The 15,560-nt window shown below is 41.7% G+C and overlaps 1 protein-coding gene across 11 annotated transcripts in view; it reads left to right on the top strand.

Moving 5' to 3' along the window:
* LOC138060927 (E3 SUMO-protein ligase PIAS2-like) overlaps positions 1-15,401 on the top strand; it is a 33,874-nt gene extending 18,473 nt beyond the window's left edge. For 2 of the 11 annotated variants that reach the window (XR_011137225.1, XR_011137228.1), the window contains exons 6-15: positions 606-740; positions 3,898-4,003; positions 4,649-4,722; positions 5,618-5,778; positions 6,398-6,531; positions 6,999-7,170; positions 9,447-9,586; positions 10,116-10,174; positions 11,426-11,463; positions 13,024-15,401. Coding sequence is in view for 5 of the 11 variants with exons in the window: in XM_068924392.1 (XP_068780493.1) it covers positions 606-740; positions 3,898-4,003; positions 4,649-4,722; positions 5,618-5,778; positions 6,398-6,531; positions 6,999-7,170; positions 9,447-9,586; positions 11,426-11,463; positions 12,995-13,180 (1,146 nt within the window). In the remaining 6 variants the exon portion in view is untranslated. Of the gene's footprint in view, positions 1-605; positions 741-3,897; positions 4,004-4,648; positions 4,723-5,617; positions 5,779-6,397; positions 6,532-6,998; positions 7,171-9,446; positions 9,587-10,115; positions 10,175-10,933; positions 11,096-11,425; positions 11,464-12,994 lie in introns of all 11 variants that reach the window. The other 9 variants (XR_011137223.1, XR_011137227.1, XM_068924396.1 and 6 more) reach the window with 7 other exon arrangements.
* The last annotated feature ends 159 nt before the right edge of the window (positions 15,402-15,560 follow it).

Genomic DNA, 15,560 nt, shown 5'->3' with positions numbered 1-15,560 from the left:
GCTTGCTGCAAATGGGGCTGGTGTATAGTTGATGCGAAGGCAAAGCCGAATCCTTACAGGAGTGTCTTGTCTTTTAAGTTAGCCCTCGGGCTCTGAAATTCAAATAGTGACTGTATCTAGAGACACCGAGGAGATGTGGAGCTCTTGGTATGGAATTGGGTTGTATTTCTTAAATAGAACTGCTGAATCCAACCCTTCTTAACTTGCTGTGTTTGTCGATCACAGAGGTTGTCCTCGTGGGGCTCTGATCTCTGAGGAGTTGCAGGGGGGGAGGGGGTGGAGATGGCAGAAGAAGGACAAAGCATCAACATTGCTTTTTACTCTGACAGTAAACTTAACTGGACCAGAATTGTGTTCTTTTTCATCGTTTGAGCACTTCCCTAAAATCACTTTAAAACAAAAGCGCTGTGAAATTGTGGTTTGTTTATAATATTGGACTGTCAAAGACTGATAGCAGTAAGCATTGACTTCAATATCCAGTCTAGAGAAGCCCCAGGCTTACCTGTTTTCCATAGCTCTGCCTAAAGGGAGCAAGTCTGTTTCAGCAGGTTTCAGAGTACAGCGGGGAGGGTTAGTAACGCTTTCACTGTCCTTTCTTCCCATAGGGATATGCTCCACCGCCAAAAAATGGAATTGAGCAGAAGCGGCCTGGGCGCCCCTTGAATATAACATCTCTAGTTAGGTTGTCCTCTGCAGTGCCAAACCAGATTTCCATTTCCTGGGCTTCTGAAATTGGAAAGGTAAATTGTGTATTCTGTGAATGTGGACAGTAGACTGAATAACCTCACCTAGTATTCCCTTTCTCCCTCCACTTCCTGATGTTGCTGGCAAGGCATATGCCAATAAATGTTCCTTAATAAATGATTGAAAATATTATAAATTCCAGGAAATGAAGTAAGATCTAGAAGCGTGATAGTTTACAATACATATGTGAAACTTCCCTACAGTATTCACATGGAAGGGGAGTTTCCATATAGGTTTTTGGGAACCTATAAAAGTATGAGAGCTTTATAAGTAAGTCTGCCATTAGGGGTTGCCTGAAATGTATGAACGTAAACTGTGTGTGTTAAAGATGCTGAAATCTTCTGGGGGAAAAAATGGTGCCAAACAAAATAACAAAAAGGGAAGCTTTTTTGTAGCCTAACGGTATAGTAATATGAAAATAAGGTTATGTAGCCATTTCTTGAAAGGCATGTTTCTCATCATCTGTCGGAGCAGGCTTTTTAAAAGGACCAGATGTGCCAAGGCTGTGGGAGTATGGGTGTAGAAATGTATTTCTGAGTTTTTCTATTTTCTAATCAAATAATAGTAATTTTACAAACCGAAATGTAGCTTCATAAGAAGAACTGGTTATTAGATATTTTCATCTTTATTCTTTAGAAATTCCTCCTCTCTCCCGCCAATGAAGATGGCTCGGGTTGATTAAAACCACGCTTGTAAATGAACCAAAACACAGCTCAGAAAGCTCTTAAATGGCAGGATGGGGGGGAGGATTTACTGGGCAGGTGTCAGGCTGCTAGTGTTGGCTCTTCCTGGGCTTCATGGGTCTTGGACGTGCTTGACTGGATTATACTTGGGCCTCTGTTTGTAATATAGGATACCTGAGCCAGCGTATCCTTTATTACAACTTGAGCATATTCTTGTAAGGTGTTGGGTGACTTGAAGGGGAGAGCTGGCTTCTGAAGTGCAGACGGGGGGGGGGGGGGGAAATGGAGAGCTGAGGAAAACAGAAAATCAAATCCTGTTAATAATGCAATTCTAGACCTCACAGAAAGCTGTAGTGAGGGAAATGCGTGCTAGAGTTCAGGTGGCAGAGAAGGGGATGGTGACTGAAATGTGATACCTCTTGCTTTCTGGGGCCTGTAGCTGAGCTAATTTTAGAAATGTAAAATTGTTAAATCGGACTTTAAAAGGAATTAGTCTTTAAAATGGCTGAGTGACTGCTTAGACGCTCCTCCCCCATAATCAGGAGAAGGCAGTGAGAGGAGTCTTTTTAATTCTTAGGTTTAGTAGTAGTCCCTTGCAGCTATTGCTAAATAATGAATTACGTATTCTTCAGTCTGTGGCTACTTTTGTAGGTCCTTCTGGACTCAATTATCGAAAGAGCTTTTGATCTTTAAAAAAAGTGAAAGGAGAGCAATATGAATTGGGCATATGCCTCAAAGTGAGACTGCAGCGTGAACTTATTACTATATATATGAACAAACTGAAGCTTTAAAAAAATCGGGGAGAAGGTAAACGTTCAAAAAGGGAATGAAGGGCAGTGCTGACAGCAAAGCTTCCCTAAAACAGAGCGAGGGAGTGAAAAAGATCTAAGTGATTGCTTCCCAATCATAAGGCATGAGAGCCTCGAAGCGGCCACAGAAGGCATGTGTGGTCTTGGCCTTTTCCTTCTGTCCCCACGTGCTCTCGCTCCCCTGCATTTGCCAAAATACATTCCCATGCAAGCAAATGAGTTGGAGGTTGTCCCATCATTTCCCCTTGACTTGAGAAGCAAGTTTGTTGGTTCAAGGTTAGTGCTCTGTTCTGAGTAACACAGCACATGTAGCAAGCCTTCGCTCCTCATTTAAATGAAGTCATTAAGCAGGGATAGTGTGGAGCGTCCGCAGGCTCACATGGCGAGGGGTTATTGGCATGCATTTGACTGGTTCCTAGTTGCGTCTATAAAATGCTTGGTGCTTGAGTGCTTTGATACAGCTGAGCGTTCAGCAATTGATCTTGTGCTTGGTGATCGGTTCAGGCTGTTGTGGTAGTGGTCCTGCTTGTCTGAGAGGTCACTTATGGCTGTTGTGGGAGGTTGGGATTGTGCTGGTGGTGACGTTTGACTGATGCAGCAGGGCTTCTGAGCAAAGGAGGCATAAATCCAGCCTGGTCAGGCTTGATTCTGGATTTCATTCTGTAGGCAATAAATAGTGCAATATATGGCCCTTCTTTTAGAAACAAACAAACAAAACCCCTTTTTTTTCTACAGAGTGGTTTCACATGTAAGTTAGTCACTATAGCTGCTGATCTAGGTAAGAGCTATTTTATTTTTTTTTACATCGGCTAAGCAGGAGCATGGTGGTAGCTGTTTGTGTGCTTAAAATTCTTGGGTGGTACCCAGATGTTATAGGAGCCATAAAAAGATGGCTGGCAGGGGACGGAAATAAGCGATCGCAGGTTGTGTTTGTTAAAATGATGAAACCATTGTTGTTCTACAGTAGTGGGACTGGCAGAGGCTTCTCTTCATTAGCGACCTTGAAAAGAGCGTTGCCCTTGCACAAAGGAAGCTGGCAAGTGGCATGAATTGGGGAGTAGTAATAAACACGAGGGCATACAGCCAGCCTGAGAGGAGAGGATAGGGTGTAACTAGGCTTGGCTTAAAAGTGGAGAGCAAGCTACAGGGGGAAAAAAAAGAGCAGCAGAAAGAAATTGGTGCAGGTTTGTGCCTCTTGAAGGTGTTGTGCTTGCACCGGAAGAAGCATTCGTCTTTTCTTTACAACGCGTGGTTATCTTTGAGCTCCCAATGCCAGAATGATACTGACAAAAAGGAAGGGTTTAAGAGAAAAATATGAGAAGTTCTTAAAGGCCACGTGCGTAAGAAGGTGAGTCTCCAAGTCGTCTTTTCAAGAAAAGACCAAATTTGTCTCTTGATTCTGGAGGACGAGACTTTTTAGTTAAGTCACAGCTGGAGTAGGACAATCCAGTTGGACTGGATTAGCAGAAAAATTATGGTAAGAGTATTGGATTCTTTCACAGTGATGAAGTCACCTGTTAATGCTTTTCAAAGTATAGCTATCAAGCAAAAAACTGGCACAGTTATGTTTTTACTATATGCTACAACTAGTGTAAATAGTGATTTATTGTTGTAGTGGAAGTGCTGTGTTAATTTTTCATTTTTAATCGCTTTTTTTGTAGAACTACTCCATGTCTGTGTATCTCGTTCGTCAGCTTACTTCAGCTATGCTTTTGCAGAGGTTAAAAATGAAAGGTATCAGAAACCCTGATCATTCCAGAGCACTAAGTAAGTCGAATCAATTTTCCTGTTTGTAGTTCTTGAGGGCCGTTGTAGCTCTTTAGAACTGGTAACACTCAGCAGACTTGCAGCAGTTTGGGGATGGGGATGGTGGGGGGGGGGAAAGCCCATGGCCAGAGTAGATCAAAGGTTTCCTTGCTGTTGCTGAGCTGTTATGCGCTGATTCACTGTAGGTCCCTGTGCTAGTAGGGAGGCACACTTGGAGACGACATCTCAGGTGTCCTTACAGGAATGCAGGGAAGGCCGTTTGCTGTGGAGGGCTGTAAGGTGCAAAAAGATGTCCTAAATATCCATATTTTCTTCACTTGCATGTGACGCTGCTATTCCTGTCTTTGTGCCTTACTTGCTGATAACTACTCTTTTATTTATCTCCTTGTGTGTTGGGTCAAGTTTACTAACAGTTGTGGCTCTTAGTGCACCTGCCACGCATCAAAACAGTCTCACTATGTGCCGTGTTTGATGGTTGCCTTTAAATAGTGAAACTACTGTTAATGTAGTACTTGCTATAAACTAGTTTCCTGGATGCCTAGTTTTTTAGGTAGCTGGAAACAAAGTTCGTATGCTGGAGAATCAAAAATAGCATTTTAAATATAATGGAGATGTCTGTGTGTAATTTCTTATTTATTTTAATAGTTAAAGAAAAACTAACTGCAGATCCTGATAGTGAGATTGCCACAACCAGTCTGCGAGTATCTCTGATGTGTCCTGTAAGTAAGGCTGGAAATTACTATATACAGATCTATATTTTCATCTTCAGTGCGGAACTGGGCTGATTTTAAAACGCCTTGCTTTTCCAACTTTTCAATGGCTTTTGTTTATATACTGCTTCTTAAATATAAAACATGGGGGAGAAGGGTGCATTTACGAGCACCTGACTGTAACAACATTCAGCCAACTGTGATTTGGAACTATGAATGCCTCTGCTTTAACACAGTCAGAATCAAGTTGCTATTTTTATGTGTACTGAGACTTTTAAAAGGAGTAGTCGGGCAGCACTGAGGCCTTGAGACTATTTGGACAGGGTGATGGAATAATTGAAGGGCACAATGAGAAATAAAATTCAGGTCTCTTATGCTGCCAGCTACTGTAAAGAAAAACAAACTGATCACCTGGTAACCTTGCCTTGCTTTCTCTTCCCAGGAAGAAACTGGTCTTGTGTTTGTGACTGGTCTGTTAAAGTCATGTGTTTAAAATAGTTATAATGCCAGTCTGAGTCGAAAATTAATTGGAGCTCACAAAAAAATTTGAACTATTTGGCTGAAAGGACAGGATAAATTGGGTGCTGCAGTAGCTTAGTAGCAAAAATGAAGTCCTCAAAATAATGTTGATACAAGACCACTCAGTGCAGATTGTTGCAGTCTGCTTTGAAACGTTTCTGCTGGGTCTCAGCTCCTTAGTAAAAACTTTGAGGCTGCTTTATTGTTCCTCAGAGTACACAGTATGTACTTTGATAGGGTGGGTTGGCATGTAAAGAGGTGTACATTGAGCACCTCTGTAGTGAGAAGAGACTGCTACCTCACCGACTGCATCTGGCTTCACTCTCAGCCATCAAGACCTGCTTAGCTTTCCGCTGTTGACACTCTCTTAATGCATCTTCTGCAGCTGGGGAAAATGAGACTGACAATCCCATGCCGGGCTGTTACTTGCACACACCTGCAATGTTTTGATGCTGCTCTTTATCTTCAAATGAATGAAAAGAAGCCTACCTGGATTTGTCCTGTCTGTGACAAAAAGGCAGCTTACGAGAGCCTAATATTAGATGGGTAAGAAACAGGGTCTGCAGAGTACAGAACTCACTTTTGTGAAGTTTTTCACAATGAACTTGATAGTTACTTTTTGAGACTTAAGATTTAGCCATTTCCAACTATTTTCTTTATCAAAATATGTTAGGCTGGAAGGAACCATTAGAATCCTTTTAGTTTCTATTCCTATGTAATAATAAAGGAGGTAAACTCATCTCCTGATTGCATCATTAAGCTTTTGAGCTACAGCCTGTTTCCTTGGGAGGAATCTAAACATGACATCCGGGGATGAGATAGTCTCCCTTTTACACAAACCAATCACTGTGAAGCTTTTGGACTTGAGTTTTAACTTACAAACCATGTCAAACTTGGTTTAAAAACTGATGATTTCTACTTCTGTACAGAAGTCTATGAATTGTAATAATGCTTGAGCTGAATATGGGTAGACTGTGGTCCTCTTTACATTTCTGCCTATGGACTTCCGCAAAGGCTGTAATTGCAGTCCTTTAGGTAAGGTGAACTAGGGGGAGAGTACATGCTATGGTTCAAAGTTCCTCATAATTAGCTTTTCAGCTGTTTGTTTTTCACTTAGCAAAAGACTGGAATCAAAATCAAAGCAACCTAACTTTAACTTTTTCAGGCTCTTTATGGAAATCCTAAATGAATGTTCAGATGTGGACGAGATTAAATTCCAAGAGGATGGTTCCTGGTGTCCTATGAGGCCTAAGAAAGAAGCTGTGAAAGTCTCTAGTCCACAGTGCACCAAAATAGAAAGTATGTGCATCTGGGTACTGGTCAGAAACCAACAAAAAAGCTTGATGTCTTGGGGACTTTGTAGCTAGGATAACGGGCACAGATAGTGTTGTGTGTTTTGTTTTTTTTTTTTTTTTTTTTTGAGAGGGGGAGGGTTTAACAGTTTTCACCTTATCCTTTAAGCTAAAAGAAGGGATGGTTTGTCTAGAGGTGTGCATGCCTGGGGTTTGTCTTTGGGGTTTTTTTAACGCTTCAGAAAATGAAAGCTTCAGAGCTTACCTTAAATTGGTAATTGAAGATTAAAGCTTGTGCTTATTGCTCTCAATGTGACACAATGCTGCTAATAAAACTGCTCCTGGACCCTGACATCCTCTATAGCGGCCAGGAAGACTGGCCAAGATAGGATTTGAGATGCTGGTTCTGTTGTGAATTGAAACTGCTGCTGTCAACAGCCTTTAAAAATCAGTGATGTTTTACTTCTTGTTTAGGTTCCAGTGTTGTTAGCAAACCATGTGCTGTGACAGTGGCCAATGAGGTGAACAAGAAGAAAGTTGATGTTATTGACTTGACAATAGAAAGCTCCTCTGATGAAGAGGAAGATCCTCCTGCCAAAAGGAAGTGCATATTTATGTCTGAAACGCAAGGAAGCCCAACCAAAGGGTTTGTCAATTTTAAAGTTAGTTGTTATTCTGTAATGTCTCAGATAAACTGATGTGTACACCAATGGACTTGTAATCTCTCTTCGGGATCCAGCTCCACCTTGCCAGAGGAGTATTTTTAGGCCTCTGCTTGCAGAAGGTTGTATTGATACAGTACCTTTGTACAGGCAAAACATTATTAAATAGTTTTACATCTCACAAAAGGCTTGCGCTGACTGTTGCTGTGTTTGCAGGGATGTTTTCCCTAGAAAAGGAAACGGATGAAACTAATGGACAGTATTCTCCTGAGAAAGCTGATTGTCCCTAGTGCAGAAGCCTTATGCGTTCTTGTTACGTTGGTGTTGTCTTAACGGCTTTTTCGCTGTCTCTAATACCCTTTGTTATCTGCTCTGGCTGCCAGGAAACTAGGCTGTGTGCATGTTTCCTCTATCCTGTCAGTCTTGGAAGGGAGGCACGCTGGTGTGTTGAATGATCTCCAGAGGTCCTTTCCGACCTTGGCCATTCATTCTGTGATTCTGTGAATCAAGATGCAAGTTTTCCATCTCCTCCCTGTAAACTTTGGAGCGTCTTGGTTATCAGTCAGTTCTGATATGATACGATAACCTTTGGTTAGCATAACGAACCACCTCCCAACCCCTCTGCGAACAACCTCATAGTCGTGTCTGACTCGTCTAGGGCTGACTAGCTTCTTTACTGTTGTGCCTTCTCCTGTCCCGAATCTGTGCAACTCAGCTGCAGTCGCTGCTTGTGGCTTCCCCTGAAGTTGTTGCTGTTAGCCCATAGGGTGTGAGAGACCGGCAGGGCGCACAACCAACGCAGCAGGGAGAGAGGGGCACTTGTTAGGCTCACCAGCAGTCACTGATCCACAAGTGTCAGTGTTTAGTAATGGCTGACGGGTTAGTCCCACTTGCATGTGTGAGATGTGTGTGCGTCTCTCAGCATAGCGGCTTGTGTCCTTTTTTTTTTTTTATTAAAATAATAATAAATCCTTCTGTTTTGCCACCTCTTGAAGTGGTGAGCAGGTGCGCTGCGTCTCTAGTCCACAGGAATATGTGGTCTTTGGCGAGCAAATAGTTGGTGGTCTTCAACAATTTTCAGCAGTGATGCTTGACATGCTGTTTCTTGTTGTGAGGACTGTGGAGGAGTCCTTCTGCAAGAGACTCTTTATTTTTATAAGGAAAAAATAGCTACAAATACCACATCTGTTAATGAAGTTTCAGAAGGCACCAAGACTCCCTTCCATAATACTGCTCCTGTGTTTGTGTGAGATGGCTATGTGCAACTATAATTGCAGAAGGGCTGAGTTTTCTTGTATATCTGATATCAATGTATTTTTTTCTTACTGTTTGAGAATGAAAACATGCCACTTTCCAAATGTGAGCCTAAGACAGGCTTTTTGGTGACAGTGTTGCCTGAATACTAGTCTTTACAAAATTGTGGGGTGGCCTTCCTTAGGCAGGAGCAACATAAGCTGAGGTGCTTGAGACGGGAGGGTCCGAAAGGTGGCTTCTGAAATCAGTAGCAGCCAAATGCATCAATGCAGATATCTGGGAAGGAAGGCATGAATGGATAGAACTTGCTGCTGGTGGGCTGAAAGGAGGGACACTGAACAGCTGGGAGCGGGGACTCTTTGGTATTTCCACCTGAACTGGGAGCTGATGAAAGATTTATGTAGATGGCTGGGTGCCTAAACGCCTGTGATGCATCTTTCAACAGTGCAGCTAAATATCAGACAAAAGGTGGGGATACTGGTGGTGTGCTGCTAGAGAGCTGAACTTCAGCTTGGGTTCAGGCTCTAAGGGTTTGATATCTAACTCTGTGTTGGTAATCTGTGCTCCAGGAGCTGAGTAATGGTCAGTCGCATCCTTGGCGTGACAGGTTAGCACTGAGGAACAGTTATGTGTGGAGAACTTTAAAGAAGTGCCCTCCTCCTGGCTCTGGCTGTCAGCCCATCCCTCCCAGGGTACTCTACAAATACAAATGTCCACTTCTGTTCCTGGATAGTAGACTGTTATAAATGACTCCAGCACTGTACTTTGTTTTAATGCCAACTTGCTCTTATGTCACAGCTGCTGTTGAGAGCCAAGATACGGTCATGTTATAAGGAAGACTGTTATCAAAGAGGAAATTAGAGTGGAGTACTGTGTAGTGAGTAGCCACACTATAGTTGTGGTGTTAACATAGTGACCTTGTGAATGAGCGTGCACAGTGGTGCATACTTTCTCTTCTGTAACTAACGGCCAGGTTGTTTGTAATTTCCCATGCTGTTTAAAACAGGGTTCTCATGTATCAGCCGTCTACTGTAAGAGTGCCCAGTGTGACAACAGTTGATGCTGCTGCTATTCCTCCTTCATTAACAGACTACCCAGTACCATTCCATCATCCACCAATATCCAGTATTTCATCGGACCTGCCAGGTAGGTGGTAGCTATTTTTCTGGCTATTTCTATTCTGCCTTATTAATTTGTGGGGTGGGCAGAAATTGGAGAATTGACTAACTCTCTTAATGGAACAAGACTTATATGAAGTACTGGACTAAGACAATGCCTAGACAAGTCTAGGAAAGGCAGGTTATCTGACTATCTTTCCAGTCTCAGATTGCTCTTCAAAACTCTGGTGTCAAAAACATTGCTTCTAGGCCATACCCTCAAATTGGCATTTTCGTATGGCAGCCAGAAACGTGTGTGGTGGTGGTGTGTGTGTGTGTGCGTGTGTGGTTTTTTTTTTATTCAGTTAGACTTTATACAGACATCTGGTTGTTGTGTGTCATAAATGTAAGGGAGAGTAGCCGCTTATTTAAGTTACAGAACTGGCACTAACTCATCCAGACTCTGTAGAAAAATTCTGCTAGCTGATTCTAGTGGTGGTCTCTGTCTAGACTGTATGAAAAAGCTTAAGGTGAGCTACAATATGTAAGCTGACCTCCTATTGACTTTCTTTACCTAGACATACCCTAAATGCCTATGATGTATTCTTCAACACTGCTGCTAAATATCAGACAAAAGGTGGGGATACTGATTATTTTCTATCCTGGCTCCTTCAAAAGAACATTGTAGATAGGGACTCTGGGGTTTTCCACCAGCTTTAATGAGCCCAGAGCCTAGGAAATGGTGACTTGACAACAGGCATCAAACTGGACCTTGTGCAGTTCCCTTGCCCTGTTCCATTGCCTGTTTCCATTTCTCCTCAACAACATCTCTGGCTTCTTCCTTCATCTTTCAGCATTGGTTTGGCTATGAGATGGGTATCGTGCCCTTTGTTTCTCCGCCCTCTTTAGTTCCCTTTCTGCTCCCTCCCTCCACTTCTCCCTTGTCAAGAAACCCGGTGGCTTCCTAAATTGGACGGGAGAGTAAGCTGAGGGAACTGAAGTCTAGAACTATTTTGTTCCTCTCTATCAGCTGAAGTTCCAGAACGTTTTAAAACGCAAGGAGCTGTAAATTCTGTAAAAGCAGTTGAGCTTAAATCTCTGATAAAAAATCTCCTCTTATGGAGGAGAGATACTGCTGTCCAGAACAGATTTGACAGCGAGGGGAGAGGGAGGGAGTTAGGTTTACCACTTTTTTGTTGATGTCACAAACACAAGGCCAACGTTTAGAAACAAAGCAGAGACTGTGATTTCTCATTGTTTTCATACTTTTAAACATCATGCCCTAAATGCGTACACGTTAATGGCGTATAAGATGGACGCTAGCTTTCACTGCTCTTGGAGGATATACCTTGAACTACTTGCAGTTTCCTCTTCTTCATTCCTTTTATTTGTCTAGACACAAAACGGGGATGATATTAGAAATGTTTCCTTATTGGCTGCCCATGGGTGGAGGAAGAGACCTGCTGCTTGTTTTTGGACTTGTGCATGTTGTGACTTTACTTCATTCCAGCATCTTTAATGTGATGACACTCTTCATGTCCCAGTTTGGCCAAGTCAGGTACAATATGCAGTGAAACTTGCACTATGAACCAACAGCTCCAACTGGCAACCTCCATCTAAGCAACCACATTGAACCACCCTGCAATATCCAGTGAATAATACATCATTATGTCATTTTCATTCTTAAAAAGAGCCACTTGTACTAGATAACTCTTTCGCTGCTGACTGAAGTAATCCTTGAGAGTGGTGTGACAGTGGTATACTTCATTTAGAAACGGTGTAACAAATGCAAAATCTATTCTACAACAACAGAGTTCCTTAAAATTGTATCACCACTAAATGAACAGATGAAAGACGCATCAATTTATTATCCTTCTTTTCTTTCTAGGTCTGGATTTTCTTTCACTAATCCCAGTTGATTCACAGGTATGTTTCTGAACTGCAATGGGGCTTAATTTTTAAAATCTTTTTTTTTTTTTCCACAACATACTATCTTAAGTAACTATCAGGATGCTGTCATCATTCATATCATGTTTGCAGTCCGCTCGGTTAGACCTAACCGCAGAGCAGAAAAACATAATTGCCCCAAATACTCTTTGGTAACAGAGTAAGGACACGTTCAGGGGAGATGCAGTTATCTTCACTATAATAAATCCAGGCACAAGAAAATCTTTGATGGTTTGCCTTACTGAAGCAAATGTTTGCGTAACACTGACTTGGATACAACCATCGTGATTTTTGTGCTCTTAGTTTATATTGTGTATCTGCAGGCCAGGCTCTGGATTATATGGAAATTTCCTAAGTCAATAGTAGTTGGTGCATCTCCTGTCCCAGAAACACAAGCTTTAAATACAGTTAGGAAAAACGATTCTTAATGTAACAAGATGCTCACACAAGAGACGCTACTGCCTTCAGAAAGGGGGGATATTGGCTCCATGACCAAGACAGTAGGATCCGAAGCCAACCCTTCTGCTTCCTCTCTGGGTCTGTCACTAGCAAACGGTAATGGGACTTTACTGTAGAGCTGATGTCCTGGTACCTTAAAGGAGGAACTTTTTCTTTCCACTTACTGTATCTTGCAATATGTTGTGCCTGACCTTGAGATCTCAGCTATCCAAGTGGGAATACCAAAAGTCTGTTCATACGGAGACTTCAGAAGAAAGTATGGTGCTACAAAGTGTCCATCTTGGACAGTTCAAACAATTCAGGCTCAGTTCCAAACATATGATTCCAAACATAGAATATTCTAAGATTAGAGTCTACAGAGTTCAATAAATCTTAATTTTTCTTACTGAATGTAGGGGGAATCTTAACTATTAAGATTCTCCTCTTCTGTGACGCTTGGCAACCTTTGTGTTTCTAAATACTCGTTGTGTTCAGCTTTACTTTGAGAAGGCTTGTCTTCTGTTTTGGAAATTTAAAAAAAAAAAATTTTTTTTAATTGGACTTGCAGCTTGTTTGTACTGGTAAAAATGTTTACAGACCTGCATGCCTCATTGCTGGCAACGATGCATGCTGTGAAAGTGGTGACTAGTACAGCTGCTGCCATTTCAGAGGATGAAGTTATCCTGATCTCTGAACTAGCAAAGAGTATTGTATTACCTTTCAGGATGAAAGGAGCCTGAATTATATAATTAGGTCCTGCAATGAGGAGTGTGAACAGTGCACAGATGCTTTTAATGGTGATCACTTTGTGGCTGTGATAGCGTTTCCTTATGCGCCATTAAATTCTCAAGCTAACCACTTAACGAGAAAAAGGGGAAGATAGGAAGAAGGGTTGTGACTACCATCTCTGCTTGCTTACTTGCTGGTTTGCAGAACTCTGGTTCTCACCATGCATGTTTTAATGAGATTCTGCCAGTAACTTGTTTTGTGCTTGTTGTAGGGAAGATGTATCTTCAGAGCATACATTTCCCTTGTGCAGTTAGTCTCTTCATTCTTCATTGTTTGTTTCAAGCAGTACTGTCCTCCTATGTTTTTGGATAGTCTCACCTCAACCTTAACAAGCAGCACGCCTGGCAGCATCATCACATCAACCAGTCACCACGAGAGCAGCACTCACGTTAGCTCCTCGAGCAGGAGCGAGACTGGAGTTATAACCAGCAGTGGAGGCAGCGCTCCTGACATCATCTCACTGGACTGAAACAAGGGGCAGCATGGGACTCCAGGAGAAATCACACAGAGCTGCTTGTTGTGTCTCTGGAACTGCAGCGTCTTGGAAGTTATTCCGATATTTATTGAAAAGATTTGCCTTCTGGAAAATGGAGTAAATTCATCTACACTAGGAACAGAAGTGATTAGAATTTTTTTTTTCTTGCTCATTAAATAGCTGGTAGAGAAAAGGCCCCTTCAGAACCTGCTTTTACCCTTTTGGCTTGTTCTGGGGAAACTGACTTTTTGTTGCTGGATGGAGTCCAAAAATGGTTTTTAATTTTGTTGTCAAAACAGCAATAATGTAAAAAAAACAAACAAACAAACTTTTTTTTAATTAAAAAAAAAAGGCACTTAACCACTCTAGAACAACAACAACAACCTGGACAAAGGTGCAGAAGTGTATGCATTGGTGAATTTTTAATACCTTCTCAACTGGGGCCTGTAATAAACTTCATTAAGACAATGAAGCTTTGTGAAATAGCCATGACTTGTGTTTTATATTTCTCTTGCTCCCTTCTTCCTCCTGTGCTGGAAGGTATGGGAAGCCTCTGTAAATGTGTTGGCTTTTTTTCCTGATTTCGTGTTGTTCACAAATGCAACAGAATCCTAAACTGTGACTTCTTCCTCTTAACGTTCTTTGGGCTGGGAAGGGGACAAATTATCTATGCAAACCCTGCATTATACAAACTGTGCTGTCACTCCACAACTATGACACCTCCCCTGAAAAAAACCCCGTACCTCCAAAATCAACTGAACAACTCTGCACCCCTGAGCTATAGTTGACTCTCTGGCCTGACAACTTTAAGGGCTGATAAGAAAGAACTATTTGGATTATAGAGTCCTTGTTGGTCCTTACTGTAAATGCCAACCTGCCCCAGATGGTAAACTCAAGTGTGTGCTTTGTATGGCAGCTGTAAGGAGAGAGTGTCTCTCTCATGCTTTATCTAATGCAGGATTGTTTTCTAGGAGGTCCTGCCCGTGGCTTCTGTTACTTCATTAACTGTTGTATCCTGTTGGGTGATACTGCAGTTTGACTTGCCATGGTGGAGACTTGTTGTTTTGGAAGACAAATGCTGTAGGTGTGTGCTCTTCCACCTAACCAGTGCTACATGTTTAGGATTTAGTAACATTGTCCTGTATTACATGGCTGTCTAATCATGGCTTTTCTAATTAGACCGACAACACTTCCTCCTATTTGAATACGCTGAATCTGCTGCTTTGTTCTGTGTATGCAGTGTTTCCCCACACATGTATGCACACATGTCTAGGGATAACCTCCTTAGTACTGTCTGTGGAAGAGGTTACAGACCAGGAAAATCAAATCATTTCCATAGAGCTGGAATAATGGTATTGTCTATGTATGTTGACATAGCAACTTTCCAAGTGTTTGTTGTGTTTCTGTTGAGTAACTGTATCTGAAATTACTCTTTCCCTAGTTACCAGCTTTCAGTTTTTCCCAATCTTGTGTTTCTTTTTTTCTTATTTCTTTAGTCTGATATGTTTGGTGTTTTTAGCCTTCTGTTACTGTTACAGTATTTGAACTAAGTACATGGATAAAAAATATTGAAGCAGGATCTATTGTAACTTTTGTCTGCCCTGTACTCCCATCTTGAATGCTGCATTACTGTTCCTCATTGCCTTTTTTGTATGATCTTTCACACCAGTCTTCAATTCATATGTTGGTCTTAATATCGCCTCTACCCTTTCTTCTCCTTCCTCCATCTTTAAATTTTTTTGTACCTGTTAAAAGGATCAGTTTTTTAGCATGATTTATTTCCAATAAAGCCATGCTACTTGTGAGGTTTTCTGCCTAATGGCCTGCAGCTGATCAGTGCTTTCTGCATCACAATTGCACAGTAACTTGAACAATAGAATGCTGAGAGGTTCAAAAGCCATTCTAAATAAAGTGTTTAAAACTGGTATCTGTTACTGAAGATGCTGTTTGTACTCTTAATAGCAAAGTGTGACACAGGAATTGCTAAACTGCCTGAAGGGAGGTAAATGTCTCGCATGTAAGTCAGAAAAGGAAAAAACTTGTCCTTTTTTCCCCTTTAAAAAAAGGAAAAAACTTAAGTGCTCTAGAACAGTCTTGGTATTATAAAATATGGCTGAAATTTTACTAAACAGGGTTAACAGCTGTGCCCTGCTAGTGGTTACTTATCAAGCCTAAGGTATCTGCAGCTATCCTGGGCATGACTTCAGCAGCTGCCTTTAGTCCTACACCTTCCAGATGTCTGACAGCAGTGGCAGAAGCAGACTTACAGGCCTTGAGCCCTTCTTTTCAAAGACAGATTTTTTTTTTTCCCATAGGCTGTGGCATGAGGTAAGTGTTAAGGTAAACTACTTACTGATGTATGCACAGGAAATAA

This window comes from Struthio camelus, chromosome W (assembly GCF_040807025.1).
Source record: "Struthio camelus isolate bStrCam1 chromosome W, bStrCam1.hap1, whole genome shotgun sequence".
Taxonomy (NCBI): Eukaryota; Metazoa; Chordata; class Aves; order Struthioniformes; family Struthionidae; genus Struthio; species Struthio camelus.
Note: the sequence above shows the minus strand (reverse complement) of the source record. Positions and strands in the feature narration are given on the sequence as shown.